Source organism: Mixophyes fleayi, chromosome 1 (genome assembly GCF_038048845.1).
Source record: "Mixophyes fleayi isolate aMixFle1 chromosome 1, aMixFle1.hap1, whole genome shotgun sequence".
Taxonomy (NCBI): Eukaryota; Metazoa; Chordata; class Amphibia; order Anura; family Limnodynastidae; genus Mixophyes; species Mixophyes fleayi.
In genome coordinates this window covers 446,294,883-446,316,852 of record NC_134402.1, presented here as the reverse complement: position 1 = coordinate 446,316,852, position 21,970 = coordinate 446,294,883, and the positions used below count along the sequence as shown (strand labels likewise).

The following is a 21,970-nucleotide window of genomic DNA, read 5'->3' as shown; positions in this document are numbered from 1 at the left end:
ATCGTGTCATTTTGGCCCCACCCCCTGCGATGAGGGCCAAAATGCCGCGATTGGCCTCGCCCCGCCCCCTCCCGCCCTCCATAATGGCGTGAATCACAGAGAATCGCGTCAAATGACGCGATTCTCTGTGAAACCTGGGATGCGGGAGAAATGCCAGCGAGCCCGGGATTGACCCGAATTTTGGGAGTCTCCCATACTTTCCGGGAGAGTTGGCAAGTATGACATACACACCCACATGTTACATAACATTACACCCCATAGACCCCAACATCTTGCCCCGCTAGTCTTTGTGCTTATCAGTCGAACTGGGTGCATTTGTGTATAGCATAGTCGTTACGTGACAAAAGACTTATTTTCGCCATGGTCTTTCTGATTTGTTGTTCATAATCGACCTTTATTGTTTTCACATGAACTAATCTTTTCCCAAATGCTACCACTTTATTTGTACATAAACCTAGATTGTGTTGTCAGCCCAAAATATCCTAGACGTACCTTTTGCAAAGCCGGATTAAAACCCCCAGGCAATATAGTGGTTTGGGCCCTGTTTAAATAAAAAAAATAATAATAACATGGAAAAGGATAATCAGGGCTCCTCAGACTGAGCCCTTTGGAAGAGCCAAGGTTGGTTATGGATACTCCAGAGAAGAGTGAGCAACAAAAAATAAACTTTTACCAAGTCTCATTAAGAGAAGAATTATAACGGCATATAACAACATTATTTGTGTGGAAAATGAATGCAAAGATTTTATTAGGACAATTGTATGATAAGATAAATTTAAAAACATCCACCTGAATATTTGTGGATACAGAATTTTGCATTTTGGATACTTTGCATTATGATTTCCCGAAGCAACTAAAAATAACATATTTTTGTTAATTTACTATTATTACTATAAAAAGGAAACCTGTTTTGAAATGTTATTTCATGCATTTGCTAAATATTCTGCATCTCTACAAAGCAGACTTCTGATCCCTGGCAGGGGTGAACATGAGGGTACGGCTGGACGGCTTGTAACGATCAAAAGCTAGATATTAGGAAAGGGCCTTAGTTTTGGTTAAAACATTTAAAGATTATTCCTGAGCTTTCTCTCTCTTTCCCCTTTAATGTTAGTTTACTCCTTATGGCCGGGGAAAAATAATCTTTAATAAACTCAGAGCAACCATATGCCAGTATTTAAAAAGCTCTCAGACTTTATATCCAAGTTATTTACTATGGTTTAGCTAAAAAGGGTTTTAACTTCCAAGTGTAGAGTACTTAAACTGGCAGGAGTACAGGATAAGTGTAGCAGGGTGGCTGTAATGTGATTTATATCTTTGTGCATATGTGCGATCTGATCTTTTACTGCACGGGATAAAAAGTCAGCTGCACTTCGACCTCGCTGATCTCTGTATAATCTTATGTCATAAATGTACATAATAAAAGCATTTTAAGGTATAGAATGATCACTGAGCTTTGTTATAAATATACACTGAGGTTATTTAACTATGATGTCATACAGTAATAACCGAGTAGATTTTCAAAGGAGCTGTGAGCCACAAAGTTGCCAAAAGTTTCTTGTAAAATATAATCAGATGTGTTTTTTCTTAATATAAATCACCAGGCTATAAGAAGAATGTTGGTATTTATAATTTTCCCTTGTTTCATTTTTCTTTTGGCTGCTATTAATGATTTGTAAGTCTTGACTACCATGGCAACCACAGTCACATGGCACATGATGTAGTGAGCAGAGAGGCTCTGTGTGCATTGTGACATCCTGTTTCTCCCCTTCTGCTATCACATGATATACTGAGAGCCTGTGTGTGTATAGCAGCGTAACTGTGTCTATGTCTGACAGTCATTTTTGTTTGCCAAACAGAGAGCTTTTGAAAAGGAGATAATGATTTGTAGATAAGCATGCATTAAAGGTACTTAATTTGGTATTTAAAAGAAAAAAATTGTGGGATTGCTGCTTAAAGATTTTCCTTAACATATATCCTGGGGAATTATCTGCATATTAATGTACATGTCCACTCACAGAAAACAATCAGATCACATTCAGGTTCACTGGACAGATACAGCTACAAAAATATAATGAAAAAATAAATAAATAAATATGTTCTAGTATTGGTGGCATAAGCCATCATCAGCCTATAAAAAAAACAATTATATACATCTAGTATATTTAATATTGAACATGAATGATGTAAACAATTAACCTAATGCAGATCAATTACATTCTCATTTTCAATTAGAGATATTTTATAGACATATATATATATATATATATATATATATATATATATATACAAGTTAACCCGTGCATGATACTCATGCATTCTAGTCGAATCCAGCTACTTAAGGTGTTAAAAAGGTTCCTGTCATGCATTTGGGCCTAGCCCAGGCCTCCTCAGGGGAAGAGCGTTAGTTCCCGACGCAAGTGCCCTTTTTTAACGTGGTTTTGTCCACATGTCACCACCTCATCATTCTTCTCCATCACCTCATCCTTCATCTTCATCGCCACATCCTTCATTAAGCTACTTAAGGTGTTAAAAACTCCCCACTGTCACCCCCGGCAACCACCAACCACTCCCAACTGTCACTTCTCCTTCAAGAAATATATAGGTCAGTGTATAACTCTGCCCAGCAGGTGGCGCTGCAACTTGTTTTTTTTTTTTTTCACACACGCCACTAGGCATTTATATAGTAGAAGATATTATTATTATTTATTTATAGATAACAGACAAAACAACACAAGGACTTCTCTTAGCAATTAATAAATCAATCAATGAACATGTACAATTACACTAACCATTCTAAATACTGACTAGGTATTCACCAGGGACCCGTACAAGGGGGTATGGGCTGAGCTGCTATCCCTCAGCAGGTTGTGGACGTGACTTGCAGGTGGACGGAATCAGACATGAATAGAAAGGATTATGCAAGAGAGCAAAAAGCCCATAACACACTGGCGTGGATGAAACAACCAGAACACACTGGTGTGGACGGTATAACCAAGATTGGTTAGCTCTTCTGCCTCACAGCACCGGGGTCATGAGTTCAATTCCCAATCATGGCCTTATATGTGTGGAGTTTGTATGTTCTCCCTGTGTTTGCGTGGGTTTCCTCCGGGTGCTCCGGTTTCCTCCCACACTCCAAAAATATACTGGTAGGTTAATTGGCTGCTATCAAATTGACCCTAGTCTCTCTCTCTGTCTGTCTGTCTGTGGGTGTGTATGTTAGGACATTTAGACTGTAAGCTCTAATGGGGAGTGAGTTCTCTGTACAGCGCTGCAGAATCAGTGGTGCTATATAAATAAATGGTGATGATGAGGCAATCTTACGTCGGATGTGATTTCTGTAATGATTTGACCAAGGATTGAAAGTCCCGATCAGCATGCAAATTCATGTGTACACACTATACACAATTTACCTTCAGATCTGTGATCTTCATCTCTCATAACCATCTGCTGAAAAGATTGTGACTCTGTACACTCTACAGATATCTGCCTACACTGCTGGTCATGAGTGTGTACACACTGCCACATTTTTAAATTAATTAAACTAAAAGCAGGAATACATATGACCCATTTAGGGGGCAGATACAAGTGGTCTTTCTTTACCTTTAATGTTCAACAGTTTCTCCCAGAGTACAAAATAGAACACTGACAACTACCACTGTGAACCGCTTATTGCTTTCATGTACAGAAGCTGGAATGTGTAAAACGTATTGTCCTGATTATCTGATTGGTGCAGACTGTAGAGTCGCTGTGAATGTAGGGGAACCACTTCCACCACTGGCAAAAACTCAATATATATGTATATACGTCACTGCAGGCCTTTTGTGGCGCCTTATAAATAAAAGAATAATAATATATAACATTTTTAAATAATTGCTACACAATATAAAATAGCATTCTAGTGATCTCAAAAATGCAAATTGGCTTTGTCTTTAGCAAAATTGCCAGTTTAAAAAATTACTGTAAGCGGTTTGTCAAAAACCGCCAGTAAATATAGCGTCAAGTTTTTCCTAAAATTAGTGCAGTGGACTATGCGCCCGCAAACTCAACTCTTTAAGTAATTTAGAACTCAATGATTATTTACCAACTCAACTAATGTTGAATTTAGACAGACAATATAAGTGAGTATTTATACATTCTTAAGTATAGTGAACCTGGTACTGTTAGAATAACACTGCCATCTACTGGCTGACGCTAATATTACATCAGTAATCCACTTTAATTTAAGAAAAGGATTATACAAACATGGCATTGTTCAGACCTTCTTTAGACCTCGCTGGTCAGTTATGAAGGCTGTGACAGATCTCCTCCAATAAAGTATTCCTTGATGAACAACTTGATGAAGCCAAGTGATAATTGTTATTAAATCATTTTATTATACAGTTTGTGAGTGTATAATCCTGGTATTTGATCTACAGATTGTAATCTTGGTAACCTGATACATTTTTAATTCACAAGGTAAGATATGGTAGAGGAGAGGGGATCCAATGAAACCAGAAACCATCCCCAGACCCTTCATAATGAACTATTTAACATTGTAAGGACACATAGATTAATGCAAAGGGGAGAGACAGAACCCTCTGTAACTATGTAATAATTTAACAAGACAAAAAATGTTGGTAACATTTATTAGGGTTATTTATTTAAAAATGTTTTCATATTAATGAGGCATAGAAATCTGTATTATTTTAAATATTTAGGGTGGTGATGTGAGACAAGTTCAGGAAAACGTCACAAAGGCTATGGGGTATATTTAGTAAACTGCGGGGTTGAAAAAGTGGGGATGTTGCCTATAGCAACCAATCAGATTCTAGTTATTTATTTAGTAAATTCTACAAAATGACAGCTAGAATCTGATTGGTTGCTATGGGCAACATCTGCTGGCGCTATATAAATGTTGATGATGACAGTGGTGAAGATGTCGCACGGATTGAAACCGGAGGAGCTTGGAAATATCTTCATGCATCCTTGGCAGGCTTGAAAAAACTAAAATAAAGAAAAAATCATGTTCAGTTAAATGTTTCTCTGACACTAAAGGAATGTTGCTTAACACCAAGGGCTAGATTTACTAAACGGCGGGTTTGCCTATGGCAACCAATCAGATTATAGCTTTCATTTATTGAGTGCATTCTACAAAATAGCAGCTAGAATCTGATTGGTTGCCATAGGCAACATGTCCACTTTTTCAAACCCGCAGTTTAGTAAATATACCCCCCAAGATCACACTCCTGCATCAGTGTCTGTGGTCCCCCCCCCCTTTTCCTTTCTAACTCTCCTTCACCCCTCCCCCCCGTTCTACTGTATTATAGGTTTGTATATTTAAACAAAAGCAAAAAAAATATGAAAATATGGTCAATTTAAGTTTCAAGTTGTCAAAGAACGCCCTCGTTGGATTTTACTACAATGTTAGAGTCCTTCTATGTACATATTGTAAATGTTTTACCTCAGATTGTACACGTTTTTTTTTTGTTTTTTTTATTGACTGACCATCCAAAATAAATAAAAACATAAATAAAATATACCCCCAAGGTTGTGTAAATACAACGGTGTTCATTTAGGTGATTTCTGATGGATAGCGTATTGATAAAATTTATTGAAAACTGCATCACAGTTGATACAAGGTTAATAGTTCAAAAATTAAACCACAGAAGCACAATGTTAAGCAGTGACAAGTCCCTAATGCCAATATTAACAGTTTCTATGATAAAGTACGCACTACTGCTATATAATTATGTGTTGAATAAGCTATAGGTTCCTCTAACACATTTATTACTAGTAATATCGTGTACAGTGGTCGCACAATTTTTTTTAAGGAATGTTCAAATCAATCCTCATAAAATTGTAAGGGGCATTTCAATGAAAAAGGGAGGTTGCCAATATGGAAATATATATTTATTATGTCTGTAGAGTGTGTTTAGAATACATTTGTTCATCACCCTGTATCCTCCTCCCTGCCTCCGAGACGCATAAGACTGATCATCTGTAGTGCACGGTGTCAGTGATGCATTAATTCAATCTCTGGTTGGTATTAGAAAATATAATATAAATTCCATACCTAATGAAATACATTGGGTGTGTCAAATAAAGTATATCTCACTGGCCCGATGTGATGATTGTTGATTTTCTTTATTCTTGGTCTCATGGACACAAAGTCGGAGGAGACCGATCTAGACGTATAACGTTATCAAGTAACGACAGTGCTGGTTGCTGTTTCCGGATAGCCAAAGAGAATGATTCACTTGTCATTGGCTGCATAACATCAGGTGATGTCTTCTAAGTGCTATGGAAGCTAGCTGTGCCGTAATATTATATCACTGCTAGGTTGTGCTTCTGAGCAGTCCACCTGTACCACCTATATGAATCATAGGGCTGAAAGAGGTAGTAAAAGTAATATGAGGGTGCAAGCTGTAAGTAGCAACTACAGTTCCTGCACCGTCCCAGTAAACAACCAACAGGCGCCTTGGCTGGCCTCACCAAATACCAGCTCCAAACAGAGGCGCGGAGGAGGATGCGGCAGTGACGGTGACTCAGACTGATGATGTCATCAGCGCTCTGCACAGACTCCTCCAACCCAAACTGCAGCTGAGCTGTGTGAGTGGCTGCGGAGAGCAGAACACTGACCCCCTCTTCCGCTGTACACCAAAGCACGGGGAATGATGGTGGAGGAGGCAGTAATACCACCACAATACATATTAAGTCATTGTGTGTGTCTCTCACTGTCTATCACAGCGGTGTAACATTAATACAGGTGCACAGGAATACAGATACTTACCCGTAGGCTCGTCCACCGGAATTTGCCAAAAGCCAATGAGCAGTGAAACTGCGTTCTTAAATGTCACCAGGACCTCTAAGGATCACATAGACTGCCCAGCTGGAAGAAAACAGACAAGGTTATTAATGATGGTACCAACGATAAAAAAATGATACAACTGTAATATATATCTACTTTCTAGACATAAAGCTGTTCTTCACGTGAAAACATTGAACTAGGACATTGACTCAAAAACTATTTACATACAAGCAACAGAAAATAAAGGAGTGATAGAAAACCGCCTATTGCATTAATTGATTAATAAAATCTCACTGAGGGGCTTAGTAACACTAGACGGCTCAGCAATACCGTCTGGCAGCTGTAAGGCTGGGTACACACTACAGGGCTTTCAGCTGATTATCAGCCAATCACGTAACAAAATGACCGTTCGGCCCGATATGGCATTAGTGGATACACTGCAACGATCAACGATTATCTTTCCAAAGCTCATCGTATAGTTTAATTTGATTTTTAAAGCGGACTAAACATGCCATTCAACGATGGAACGATCTCGTTCCAATCCTGCAGTGTGTATGCACTCAGGACCGGCAGTGTCTATAGATCTCTATGGAGTGTACAGAGTCATGATCTTTTCAGCTGATGGTTATGACAGATGAAGAGCACAGATCTGAAAGTAAATCTTGTAAAACGTGTATAGTGTGTACACAGGAATCGGCTGCAGATCGGGACTTTTTTTTTCTGTCGTTGGCAAAATTGTTACAGATGTCACATTGGGAGAAATTTTCTGTTGTGTGTACCCAGTCTAAGAGGTGTCTGTCCTGTTAATTAGGCTATGGCAGGCGATTCCACGGTGGTAACCACTAACAGATAGGAAGAAGCCCTATCTCCACCAAAAACAACTAACGCACATTGATAAATATATCCTCAGGAGAGAGAAAGGTTTCCTTAACCAAAAGCACAGCTATATTCATGTTAGAAAATACAACCACATAGCCCTATAAACTTTTAGTTTTTTCCACAAGTGTTTACTTTTAATTCTCATTATTATCTGAAGATAAGAAGCAGCCCAGGCGTTGTACGCTGACGGGACGTCAGTGTCCACATTAACTACAAAGACAGAGTTTGTACAGTTGTCACTAACAAATAAAGTTTTTACCATTTTAACATTTAACCTCTTACTTCTTTTGTTGACTTCTTTTGGGACAGATTTAAACGCACTTAATATTTAATCACGATACAAGCATAATGCAATGAATAATTGTTACAATATTAACCATAAGTGGTCAATACTGAGCCCAACCGGTCGCCTTCCTCATCAAGGGACAGTGGTTAGGTGTTAAGCTGCTGCGCTGTCTCTGATCAGCCGTCACTGCGCTCCTACTGCTCACCTTTGTTACACGGCTTCCATGCCGTGCCTCCGCTTCTCCATGCCGCCCTTCTTCTCCAGGTTTCCACGGACGTCTTCTCCACCGTCAGTAGGCGTACGGGTTTGCAGCGGTGACTTCTAAGTGACACACAGAAAAGTATGAGAGGGACACCGGTTAGCTCTTAAGCCGCTGCGCTGTCTCTGATCAGCCGCCAACGCGCTCCTGCCGGTCCCTCTCTGCTAATTGCGAGCGCTGTGACAGCTCACCTTTTTTTTTTTACGTGGAGTGGCAAGGCCCTGCCTGCGCCGCCTCCACTGCGTCATGCTGCCCCTTTTCTACAGGAAAACGTATTACATATCCAAGATGTCTTAGAGGTGGAAAAACATTTCTAAGAAAGAAATAGGACTGGTCAGACTGGTGGTCAGTGGTCGAACACACACTGCTGGCTGTAGTGCTCACAAAGTGCCTGTTAAATCAGGAGAAACAATGGTTTGTTCTATTATAATAGGACTCTGTTGGTCTTCAAGAACTGGGTGGCAATTAAAACCAGCCGGGGGGAGCACCCGGTAAATAGGTGCTGGGGAGAACACTGAGCTATGATAATACAGAAAGTAAACAAACCCAAAACAATTACATATTTTTAAATAAAAATAAATTAAATAAAATCAATAATCGCACATACGTACATGAAAAAAAGTCCCGAATAAGGTTGGCCCGGACCTGGCTTCCCGAGTGAGTGCCGCCCTCTTCCACTTCTAGATCTGCAGGGAGATCCGGATCCTGCAGTACTGGCAGGTTATGCTGAATACATATATTGTGCAACATGCAACACACTGTAAAAATCTCGCAGACCTTGTCGGCCGAATACTGCAAAGTGCCCCCGAACCGGTCCAAGCACTGAAAACGGCTTTTCAAAATATCGAAAGTCTGTTCGATAACGCGGCATGTGGCTTGGTGCGCCTGGTTGTAACGCTGGTCTGCCGGGCTACGAGGTTGGGAGATGGGTGTCAGGAGCCAAAACCTTGAGCCGTACTTGGAATCACCTGCAAAACATGAGAAATGTGATTTTGCATCTTGTTGCCTTATAGCCATTTTGTTCTGTTATAGCTTAAAGACAGATTAGATGCAACTGTTTTGTAGGAGTAATTCATTATTTGCAAGGCTATGTTTATAACCTTGGACATAGCAGACAGGAGATAAGCCACCCCCCCCTGGGGAGTATTCCTGTGTGATAATGAAAGAATATAGTAACATCTGTGTAAAGGGAGCATAAGTGGTTAAAACCTTTTGGGGCGTAGTTTTCTGATATACACAATTTTTGCTATATAGATATGGACTTGTAACTAATAAAGCAGAGCTAATTGTACACTCAAACCATGCAGTGTATTTATTTCTCTCCAGCTGATGAGCTCATAACTGATAGACTGACACTTACAGGAGAACAATCTGATTTAGACTCGACAAACACAAGACAAAGGGCATTGGATAAGAAGAGCCAAACTACGCCAGGCTGAAATGCATTATTCGGTGAAATGATTACTCACCCAACAACCATCCTCCCTGGAGCCTGGATTCCTCAAAGTCACGGAAGACGGAGGAGTTTTGGAGGATGTCGGAGTTGTTGGCGGAGGCTGGGAATGCAGCAAACACGTTAAGTATTCTATGGTTGGCATCACATACAACCTGCATGTTCATGCAATGGCAGTGCTTCGTATTGTGACAGACTGAATCCATATTGTGCGACGATGTAAACGGTACGTGCGTGCAGTCTATCGCTCCCATGACGTTTGGAATCTTTCCAATGGCGTAAAACGCTTGCTTCACCTCCAACCACTGCTTCTGGTCGCGTGGGAAATAAATAAATTCCTTGATGTGTTTCAGGAGCGCGTGTATGACCTGGAAAATAAACCTGCAAAACGTCGGCTGCGAAAATCCCCCCGCAGCGGCCACGGCAGGCTGGAAAGAACCCGAGGCCAAGAAATGCAGCGTGCTCAACAGCTTGGAAATCCCCGGCACGGCGTGAGTTCTTCGAGTCTTCGGCTCTATTTCGTCCTTCACCAGTTCGTACAGGGACAAAATGGCGGCGGAAGGCAACCGGTACAGTCTTACCACGTCTTCCTCGGCCAGACCTTCCAGGGTTTGCCTTGGTCGAAAGACGCGCGGCTTGCGAAGACGTTCTCTCCGTGGCTGTTTCGGCTCTCTGGGACGCGCCTTCGATGGACTTGCCGCTGTGGCTAGCTGTATCCGGGCACGCATCCTCAAATAGGTGGCGAATATCTCCATAACGAATGATGATTTTAGCCAATAAAATAAAACACAGGGTAGAATCCTGAAAAAGTGAATAATTAAAACATTAAATAACGGGAGGGCAGGAAATGGAAAATATAAGGGTGAGGACGGTGAAGGGTGCTAGAAAGGGTAGATGGGCACAATAACGTAGGGGATAATGATAGGGATTAAAGCGAGGAAGGGGAAAAGATAGCTACAAATTATAAATAAAATCATATCTGAAAATCTGTAACAATAATATATAATTAAAAAATGCAATGCTTTTAAAGTATGCAATCTCTGAATGGGTTAAGTGTCAGCAAGGATTATAAACACTGGTTACCTCCTGTGTTTGAGCTTTCTTTGTTCTGCATGGAGTTATAACAGGAATGAGGGGAGGAGAAGGGAACCAGGAAGAGGTAAGCTGCCTCCTCCCTGATTTCCTGTCTCTATGCTAGTCATCCAGAGATGGAATTAACCATGAAGGAGATAAAACTCTTGTCGCTGAAAATAGTTTTACTTTTTACCATCGGAAAGATACTGAACGTCATGGGAGCCGTAGACTGCGCACACCCAGCGATTACACCTCTCAGCAGCAAAAAGATTTATTTTTCGCCTCTTAGTTAATTAAGCTAAGCTCTATGGGGACGGCGATATAGGGCAAAAACTGGATAACCGCGTTCGATGCATTAAACCATTAATAAATAGGGAGAAACAAAAAATAAATAAATCACTGCCTCCAAAGAAAACGTAGATTTCACTGGAGATAAGTTCGCTTGATAAATAGGAGTCTTTAAGGAGACCGTTGTCATTTATCGTTCACTGAGCTGCAAATTACAAGCTGATTTTTCTGATAAAATAATATCATTATAATTATATTCCCACTGTATATTATGCGCAAACTACATTTTATAGGTCTAGTGAAAGAATTTATTTTCCTTTATACATATATTTGTATATTTATACAAAGTTGTTAAGTATTATGGAAAGGCAACAAAGACAGAAAGGACTGATCATAATTTTGCACAAATGCAATGTTTCCTTACAAATGGTAACTAATTATATATATATATATATATATATATATATATCTATATATATATATATATATATAGTTAATGTAAGAGGTGTTTTGCAAGTTTCATAATTGATAAAATGCATGTGTTACCTCTGTGCCTCATATTATTATTAGAATGTGGGATGCCTCATATTAAAGTACATCATTTATCTGAATTAAGTGTAACTGTAACATCACAAGGCTCCAGTAATGAACAGGTTAATGTTTTCCTCCTTGTGGGGACCAGCTCCAGTATCTGCTTTCTGATTGGTTGGAATTGTTGTTGATGTCCCAAAGGCTGATCCGCTATTGGTCCGCAAGCCGGTCACTCTCAGGTTACGGCCGTTCCTTCGGTTAGTGTGTCTTCTTTTCATGTGTGGTTTCGGCGCAGACGTTAAGCCGAGGTCTGAGCATGGAGTTGTCCTACCAGGCGATCAAGAACGCTTCACAGAGCAGAGAGGCGGTAAGACAGCGCATGGGATAAGACTCCTTCGGGCTATGGCAAGCTGTGGCTCTCCGGCTGCTTGTAGAACTACAACTCCCAGCATGCCCCGCATATAATACAACGCCAGGTGCCGCCCGAGCATGCTGGGGCTTGTAGTTCTACCACTGTGCTTTATGTGACGTAACATTATGCTGACAGGGGACCCAGATTCCCAATTTGGCGTAGAGTATCTTGTGGTTGTCATAGAAACAGACCATGTGGTCCGTACACTTCTGCAGCGCGCATGCGCAGTGTCCAAGGGTATATGTCAGCGCGCATGCGCAGTGTGCAAGTTTAAGTCAAAGTTGTCTTATAAACCCTCCTGCAGGCTGCTGGGGTACTACAAGTGCCAGCAAGCCCTGTCATCCAGTGGGTTCCCTGCCTGTGCCTCAATCATTGTCTATTATTGGTGTGTTTGTAATATTGGTGTGTTTGTAATAGAGCTTCCAGGATGTTACAATGTTTCTGCTTTTCCCACTTATTTTCCTGTTACAATAAGTGAGTTTGATGATCTTTTTTTTTTTTTTTTTACATCAAGAGCCTCCTTTAGCCCAGGTTTTTACTGTAAGTGGAGGACCTGGAGCAGAACATTTTTATGCTGTAAAAATGGGTCATGTTGATGGGTTATTTAAAGGGATTTCGTAGGGATTAGGATGCCACCACTTCCTTTTAATACAGGTTAAGACTAGGTACCCACTGCTGTTACAGTGATACATTTTACATGCATGTTTTGCCCAGTTGAACACACGTAAACAGAGTTGAAAATAAAAATCATTAAACCAGAATGTTCATATTTGCATTTTAAGTGCTTTAAATTGCGGTACGTTATTTTGAAAGCTTTTTGTTCCATTTCAGTGAACCCGGTGCTCATTTAACACCATGGGGTCTGTTTATTAAACTAGTGCAATGTCAAGCATGATAACTCCCAGGCAGCTTCGTTCTAAGGCGTAGTTGCCTACTCTCCCGCAATGTCCGGGAGACTCCCGAACTTGTAGGAGTACCTCCCGCATCTGCCCACTTTTCTTGTGGATGGGGTAGGAGCGGGGCCTAGTGATGCCATTCACAGCGAATCGTAGCCCTGCTCCCGGCTGTATTCTCCCGTGAATCGTGGAGTTTGAGCAGCAGGGGGCCTATCGACGCGGTCCGCTCAGCCATGTCCCTGGCCTTGGCAACGTGATCTCCCCTCTGGAACAAGTATATAAACCGCATTGCGTTTATGTTACTGTTTAAAAAAATGCAGATGCACTTGTAAACGCATATTAAACATGCACCTGGGCCAAAACAGAATTTTTTCTCATTTAAGACAAATATATGCGGAAACATGTCTTAAATGTATGTTTACTACACATAAAGGGCCTCATTCATTGAATGCAAAATGAAAGTAATTTTTAAAAAAACGCACATACAATAGGTGTATGCCCGTCCATATTCAACAAGGAACAGATGTAAAGATATGTTTGTTGGTGAATACGGGTCTAGGTGCGCTCTGCTCTGACAGACACAACACACTGCAGGATACGTCCGATGCATATGTGGAATAAAAAGTCCCAAATGAACGCACAAAAAAAAAATTATTACATTTATGTCACCTGTTAATAATATAGTCATTAATGACAAAACATTAAAAGGCAAAAAAAAGTTTTATTTTTCCTTCCATAAATAAATTTTTACAGTTTATCCTGATTACAAACACATGTTCTAGCTGCATACACAGCCGTCATCACTAGTAATCAGCACTTACTCCCTAAGTGATACGACAGAAAACTGCGAACCTTATAGATGCCGGGGGTTGTCGGACGCTGCTGTGTGAGCCCGAGCTTGGCGCGTCCTTACTGTACACTAAGTACATACGCCCAGTCCCCTCCCTGTGCCACCCCTGAAATCTTCAACTGTAGTAGGGTCCTTTGCACTTGAAGATGAATTGTACATTTCTGTGTTCTCTGGCATATGGTCTGGTTCTAGTTATGTGGAGATCGGATTTACACAGAATACAGCACAGATCGGCATTTACGTTCCTCAATGATTCAGGCCCATTGAGATAAATGTAACTTTTCAACTCCATTCATGCTCACCAGATGCTGAATTATTTTTATTTACACCTCAGTTTACATGCGCACAACTAGAGCAAAATATGTATGTATTTTATCCAGTTTTATGACTTATCGCACTCTCATAAATAGACCCCCATAATCTTCTTCCATTACTGTGATAGGCAAGTTACATCATTGCTCTGTGCTGCTGGGGGACCCTGCTCCTTCCACTATTTAACTCGCAGTCTGTGGCTTCCTGTTGCCTCCATTCCCCTCCACACATCATGTCACTGCCCCTGTCACATGCAGCCCTGTCCTCACTAACACGTCACTCATCTCCTGATATACTCTGTGCTGCTGGGTGACCCTGCTCCTTCCACTATATAATTATCAGTCTGTGGCTTCCTGCTGCCTCCATTCTCCTCCTCACATCATGTCACTGCCCCTGTCACATGCAGCCCTGTCCTCACTAACACATCACTCATCTCCTGATATACTCTGTGCTGCTGGAGGACCCTGCCCCATCCACTATCGTTTCAACTTGGACACTAAATTGAAAAAAAAACAAAAACATTGGAGAATCAATTTTCAAATGATGCTTTGATGGGACTGAGAAGACAGATATGGAATGTGAATTATTAATATAGTATTATTAACGATCCGCAGTATAAATATACAGTGACATGTACAGGATTGTACCTGAGACACTTACAATATACAATGTATCACTGCTGTTACATTCAGTCACACACACTGCTGCCTGTACCACAAGAGGACAAGGGGTTTGCTCAGAAATATTAGGTGAAGTTTACATGCCGATCTATTTACAAAGATTCTGTTACTTCTTTATGTGGGGTCAGATTGTTTCTATTCACGTTTGAGCGTTACCTGGCTACAAGGACAGAGCCTGAGAGACTGTCAGAGGTGAATGCTAATCCCTGTCATTAGTAAATATTTCCACGTTTACTCTGTTGTATGAGCCTAAAGTAAATTATACACAAAGGCAAAGATCACTGGTAATTTTTCTGAAACGTACAATAGAGAACAAAGGATAAAAAAAATATTTAAAATTATAATGAAAAATATATAAAAAAATTAAATAATTTATCTTAGCTAGATACACTGTAGCTATAGGTCACTGGTGATAGCCAATCGTCAGGAAATTTACTGACAGTTGTAAAAAAAATACCTTTTGTGCTTTTGGTTGCTGACAATTACTTTTTTGTTGCACCTTAACATCATGTAAGTATTATTTCAGTAATAGTCAGTGGTTGTCTGTATCACACAGCGTGCCAGGGCAGGTACCAGGGTTGACAAAAACCAGCCCCCTGATGACACTGCAAGAATATAGACGCTCTTTCTGCCTTGAGGCTAGAGACGTACCCCACCTCAGGTGGGGTACAGATAAGTTATTAATATTATTTCATGCAATAAGCCTTATTTTTTTTCCCAGTAACAGAGAAGCAAATGACCACGTCCATCACATCTATGCAGTAATTACAATGTACTAGATCCCTTATCTTCTATATTCTGACATGGGAGACATGTTTCATTGGCTCATCTAGCTACTAATTGTTGTTCAGTGCATAGTAATTGCCTTTTAACAATGATTGCCCTTTCTGCACAGTTTTTTGTATGTTGTAATTATTTGTAGATGAGGTAAATTTGGTTAATTGCATCATTTTCAGTCATAAGCTTTTATCCATGTTTATATTACTTAACACTCAATATCTATTTACATAGTACTTGCATAATGATGGATACAGCCATTATATACTATTAATACCCATTAAACAGTCGTTACGTTGTATCTGACATCCATAGCTACACAGTGGTTTAGTGTTTAAGTAAAGATCGCTATAGATGCAGCAATATTTCAGGTTTTAGAACGAGTGCTGGGCTCTATATGCGCTCAGATTACATTTTCGATTATGGCACGTACATTGCGATTTAATTTTTTTGAAAACCGATTAAGAATGAACTAGTCGCTTTACACATTTTTGCCGCATTATTTGAATACACAGTTTTCAAAGAACATTAATTGTTAAAACAATAAAATGTTCCCCCTTTCCTTTGTGATCGAACAATTTAAACATCTGCATCTGATCGTAGCTAATCTATTGTCACCCACTCTGATTTTGATTTTCTTACAATTCCATTAAAATTATTGTATCTAACATTTATATCCAATTTAAGACTCAAGTGTCAGTGGAATATGGCTTCAAAACACTCTTGCTCCCGCTTTCCCCATCTCTCTATCTCTCTCTTATCCCTGTGTATCTCCCTCTATTTCTCTTTAACCCATCCTCCCCCTTTTACCACCATTCCTCTCTCCCTTTGCCCCTTTCCTCTCTCTCTGTCTCTCTCTCCCCTCATTCCTTTCTCGCTCTCCCTCACTCTACCCCCATTCTTCTCTCTCTCTCACACTCACACTCTCTCTCTACCTCCATTCCTTTCTCGCTCTCTCTACCCCAATTCCTTTCTCGCTCTCTCTCTCTACCCCAATTCCTTTCTCTCTCTCTCTCTCTCTCTCTCTCTCTCTCTCTGGACCCCCATTTGGCTCCTCTTTCTCTCTCTCTCTGGACCCCCATTTGGCTCCTCTTTCTCTCTCTCTCTCTCTCTCTCTGGACCCCCATTTGGCTCCTCTTTCTCTCTCTCTCTGGACCCCCATTTGGCTCCTCTTTCTCTCTCTCTCTGGACCCCCATTTGGCTTCTCTTTCTCTCTCTCTCTCTCTCTCTCTCTCTCTCTCTGGACCCCCATTTGGCTCCTCTTTCTCTCTCTCTCTCTCTCTCTGGACCCCCATTTGGCTCCTCTTTCTCTCTCTCTCTCTGTGGACCCCCATTTGGCTCCTCTTCCTCTCTCTCTCTTTCTCTCTCTCTCTGGACCCCCATTTGGCTCCTCTTTCTCTCTCTGGACCCCCATTTGGCTCCTTTTTCTCTCTCTCTGGACCCCCATTTGGCTCCTCTTTCTCTCTTTCTGGACCCCCATTTGGCTCCTCTTTCTCTCTCTCTCTGGACCCCCATCCGGCTCCTCTTTCTCTCTCTCTCTCTCTGGACCCCCATTCGGCTCCTCTTTCTCTGGACCCCCATGTCTCTCTCTGTCTCCCCAATGTTAAGAGTAATCTTAATAAATATATACACATACATACATACATATTGGATTTATTTATGTCCCAACATATTTAACCCACTTTCTGAAGACCTATAAAAATGTATAGAAATTTGGTAGCTTTTAGGTCACAATGAACAGGAAAATCCAATATGCCCTGAGTATCGCCCTCTCCCAGAGCCCTGAGTATCGCCCTCTCCCAGAGCCCTAAGTATCGCCCTCTCCCAGAGCCCTGAGTATCGCCCTCTCCCAGAGCCCTGAGTATCGCCCTCTCCCAGAGCCCTGAGTATCGCCCTCTCCCAGAGCCCTGAGTATCGCCCTCTCCCAGAGCCCTGAGTATCGCCCTCTCCCAGAACCCTGAGTATCGCCCTCTCCCAGAGCCTGAATATTCTCATTTGTGTTCTTACAGGATGAACTGAGAACAGAGGCGCGGAGGAAGAACCTTCTCATCCTCATCATACATTACCTCATGCAGGAGGGGTAAGCGCAGCTTTTGACGGCTCTGAGCTTTTCTGGAGGTTGGAATGGGTCAGCTCACCCAATTGCAAAGGCTCCCTAAGCTGCTCCACATACTCTATAATCGTGGGGTAACTGAACTTCCAACTCTCTCTCTCGAAACAAGTCCAGCAGCCCCCTGACCTTCTGTCTGTACCGCAACTCGAACAGGAAGGAACCGGTGGATTATTGCATTATCTCCCTATAATCAAACAGGAGCTGCTACAGTGATCACTCCCAGTCCTCCCTTATACGTGTTTATACGTCTAAAGCAATTTTTTTAAAGTCTCGTTGAACCAATCATATAGCCCGTTAATTTGGGTAAAGGTACAGGGCGAATTAAAGGGGGTAACCCCAAATTTCTCCCACTGAGATCTGCTACAGCCACGGTATAAATCTGGTAGCAAAATGCTATCTCAGTGAGAATAATTTGCTTCCCTGTTCAGCTGGGCTTGGGCAAAGGGCCGACTATGTCCACTGTTACCCGTTGGAAGGTTCCCCCTATAATTAGCATAGGTTAGAGTGCCTTCCATGGGGGTCGCTGTGTATACTAGGCTACATTGCAGACGGCCCTGATATACTTACTGTCTCAGGTAATACCCAAATGAAGCTACTCCACAAGGGGCCCTGGCCTTTTTGATGCCTAGATGTCTGACTATGGGAATGTTGTGTGTTAGCGCCAACAGTTGGGCACATCTAGAAACGATCAACTGCTTGGTAACATCTTGGACTTGTGGTGGGACTCACATGTTGGTCACATGGTACAGTTGCCCATCTTCCCAAACTATCCACCTCCAGGGGTATCAATGGGTCGGCTGCACTGCGGAGGCTGACTAAGGATGGGCCTGTACATTGGGCATCCATAAACTTTGACCGGTTTAACTCCCCAAGTCTACCCCAGAAGTAGTCGGGTCAGTAGAAGTGTTACCTCTGGCAGCTCACAGGAGAGGACTGGCTCTGGTGATGGGTTCATGGGTGCTTCTGACTGAAAGCCTGAAGAAGTGGAAGCTCCTTGTTTGTCTTGACTGTGGCTTATGTCTTGAGCACAGAGGCTGGCAAGACCGCGGTCCTACGGTAACGTTCGTTGGAAGTCCGCCCAGTAGTCCAATTTTAACAAAACCCTGATTGTCTTCCCATTTCAAATTAACCTGGACCATTGGTCTTTTAGCTGCCCCCAGCCATGGCAATCCAGACTATCTGGTTATGTAACATTTGGGACCTTAGCAACAAGTCAGGGTGCACCAGTGTGATTGATACTCCTAAGTCCCTAAGACCCTGATCTTCCTTGTTTCCCCCCTGCATAGATTGTAAGTGACCCCCGATATTTTCTGTGGATGACCCTCCACACACTGCATTAATTTCTCACTCGGTACATCACTTTACCAAACTGTGGCACATCAGGATAGTGTAGGTTTTAAACAGACTGGGGAAGGTGCTTATGGCAATATGCCACCATGTAAGGTATTGGCCTGGCCCTGGCTCCTGGGACAGTTGCCCTGTTTGGTTGCTGGCAGTGGAGGTATCGGCGGTGGTCTGCTAGATCATTGGCCGGGTGTCGGAGGCAGATATGGTCCTATGGTGCTGGTTTGGTGTCAACTCAAGGCCAACAGTGCCAGCCAGAGTGCATCATAGCCCCTGGAAGTGTAATTCTCGGCCCCAAATGCACCTTTAACCTAATATTAAATTGCTTCATTAAAATATCTTCTATGAGCATGGCCTATAAATGACTAAATAAAGTAATACTGCTTCCATCGGTCCTATAACCGTCATGTTCGGCTGGAGCCGACCATGATTTCCCTTAGAATGTGCAATAGTGTTCTTTATATGTTACAATACATACAGTGAAGCAGCTGCCAGGGAAGTTTATTCAGTGGGACAAAGTTTCTCAGGGATAGGGCAGCACCCGCTAAAACGATAAAAAGCTCAGTTATCCCAGCACCATATCGACTGCTTTTTGTTATAAACAGTTAAATTTATCCTATTAAGGTCTCGCATATGATTCTACTTCTTTGTTATGTTCTAGTTATGTGGACTCGGCAAACACTCTGGAACAAGAAACCAAACTGAACCTGAGACGCTTTGAAGTTTGCGACAACATCGACCTGGAAACTATTCTCATGGAATATGAGAGTTATTACTATATCAAATTTCAGAGGTACCCCAAAGTCACCAAGAAGACTGCAGATAATGGTGAGTTATATAGATAAATATCACAGCTGTACCCTGGACATGTATATATATAGCGATCCTGATAGTGATTCCACAGGGGAGGAAGATTACTGACATTTCAGTTTGACACTAAATATAGAAAATAAAATCTACTGGTTAATGAAATCAGTCACTGTCCCCTTTTCATTAAAATACCTTTGCCTTCATCAACGTACAGTAAGGGTGTGTCGAACTGTAGCGCACGCAGCCCTGTCCGAATCCAGCTCTGGGCATCTCAAAGTTACTTGTGTTTCTGCCATATCTTTTGCTCCAGCCACAGGGCTAGTCTAAGTCCTGATCAGTAGCGATGACAGTCTTGTATACATGCTATAACATGTGTTTGCAATCAGGAGCAACTGTGAAAATGTATTTTATGTTCAGTAGACATTAAGAACGTCCTAATAAATGTATTTCATGGGGAAAAAAAACACTTTTTTTTTATAACTGTTTTATCATTAATGCCTATATTCTTAACAGTGACATTAATTTAATATTTTGTTTTATTTTCCTGTGCCGCCTTTTGCAAATTTATAATCCACATCGTATCCTGCAGGGTCTTGTGCAGTAGAGCACAGCAGACCTACACCCGATTACAACAGCACACGTATCTTGAGATCCGAGCCTTGATGAATTTGGGTGTCCGTTTAATACTAAACGCAGGTTGCACTCAGTATATCTGCCATGATGAATCAGGCCCATTGTATTTAGCTGCAAAATTGACACTGAACCACAGCAACCAATCAGCAATGAGCTTTAATCTGTCTACTTCAGGTTACAGAATAAGAGCGAGTATTTAATTGGTTCCTATTGTGTTGTAAAAAATTAATCCAACTGTGGATTATTTGCCGACATTGCGCATAGGTGCAAATCTGGACTGGAACCCTAATGAACCAATCAGAAATCTGCTTTCATTTTCTGACCTACACTGTACAGCTAGAAGCTAATATCTGGTTGGTTGCTATGAGATACCACATTTCCAGCCTTAGAAAATTCAGGGGTTTATAGTTAATAAAAGTGTCAGACTCTTTAAAACTAGATCTTTGAAGAACTTTTAACTGCAACGGTCATGTGATTATGCTAAGGCACGTTCTGGATTGTCTCATTAGCGAGAGGTTTTTTCCTATATTACTGACGAGACACTCCTTAAATCGTTGTCTTATTCACTAGCCACCATGTCTTTAGTAGGTACAGAGAAATGTTTATTACATTTTCAATAGGGGTTACCTGTCCGCACATCGTAGACTCTTGATTGGCCTTTATGACTCCAGTATGTGTTCTTACAAATTCACATGTCAGACTTAGCTTGGTATTAGAAATGCTACTTAGTTGAAACAGAGGAGATCATTTGGTTTATAACTCTGGGTCAGAGGAGATCATTTGGTTTATGATACCTCTGATGAAAGTAAATTGTGATAGGAAGCCTTCGGTTCTCCCTTTAAACTAACCTGAGTAAGAGTGTCAGCTCTCCCCAAAAAACCTTTGTGGTGGCCATAATTGGAAAGGCAAAGTTAATGTGTGGCGTAGACAGGGAAAGTTTTAATAATTTTTAAACAGAACAGGTGGTTTTTTTTTTATTAACCCTTTGTCACACACGTCACGCACGCTCAGTATAGTGACACTTATCTTCACTAAATTGTGTTCAGTAGATTTTCATTTATTTGCTTTCAATATTATGATACAATCAATCCATAGATAGGTAGTGCTCACTGACGATTATATTGTTTATTTGTATGTATTATTTGTACAGCGATTATAATAGACCTTGTACTTTTGACAGTGCGTTCATTTTTCTCTGCACTTGGGGTTTACTACTGTTGATAATGTGTTTTCTTTTTATTTGCTTAAATAAAAAAGTTTAAAAAAAAACCATTTACCTGACCTTCAACTTTTTATGTAAATTGAATCTTAACCTATTTTTTTGTTGTTATTTTTTACAGACAGTAAACTGTATTCAAAGCCTCATAGTGGAGGAAGAGTGAGAAGGTAAATTTGCATGGTAATATGTCCTCAGTCCCACCTAACCCTGTCTCCTCCAGCCAGTATATGTACAGATTGTTCAAGTATAGGTGACTGTGCGTGTCTTGCCCAAATATATATATATATTTGTAAATGCAACCATCTACCTCACCCTGTAACTGCCGATTGACTCAGATATTGTGTCCTCTGTTTGCTATAAGAAACCA

General features: G+C 41.2%; 1 protein-coding gene across 1 annotated transcript in view; it reads left to right on the top strand.

Moving 5' to 3' along the window:
- Positions 1-11,771: 11,771 nt before the first annotated feature.
- KATNAL2 (katanin catalytic subunit A1 like 2) overlaps positions 11,772-21,970 on the top strand; it is a 29,569-nt gene continuing 19,370 nt past the window's right edge. The window contains exons 1-4 of the mRNA XM_075185991.1: positions 11,772-11,924; positions 17,494-17,564; positions 19,603-19,769; positions 21,725-21,770. Coding sequence (XP_075042092.1) covers positions 11,874-11,924; positions 17,494-17,564; positions 19,603-19,769; positions 21,725-21,770 — 335 coding nt within the window. The 5' untranslated portion in view covers positions 11,772-11,873. The remainder of the gene's footprint in view (positions 11,925-17,493; positions 17,565-19,602; positions 19,770-21,724; positions 21,771-21,970) is intronic.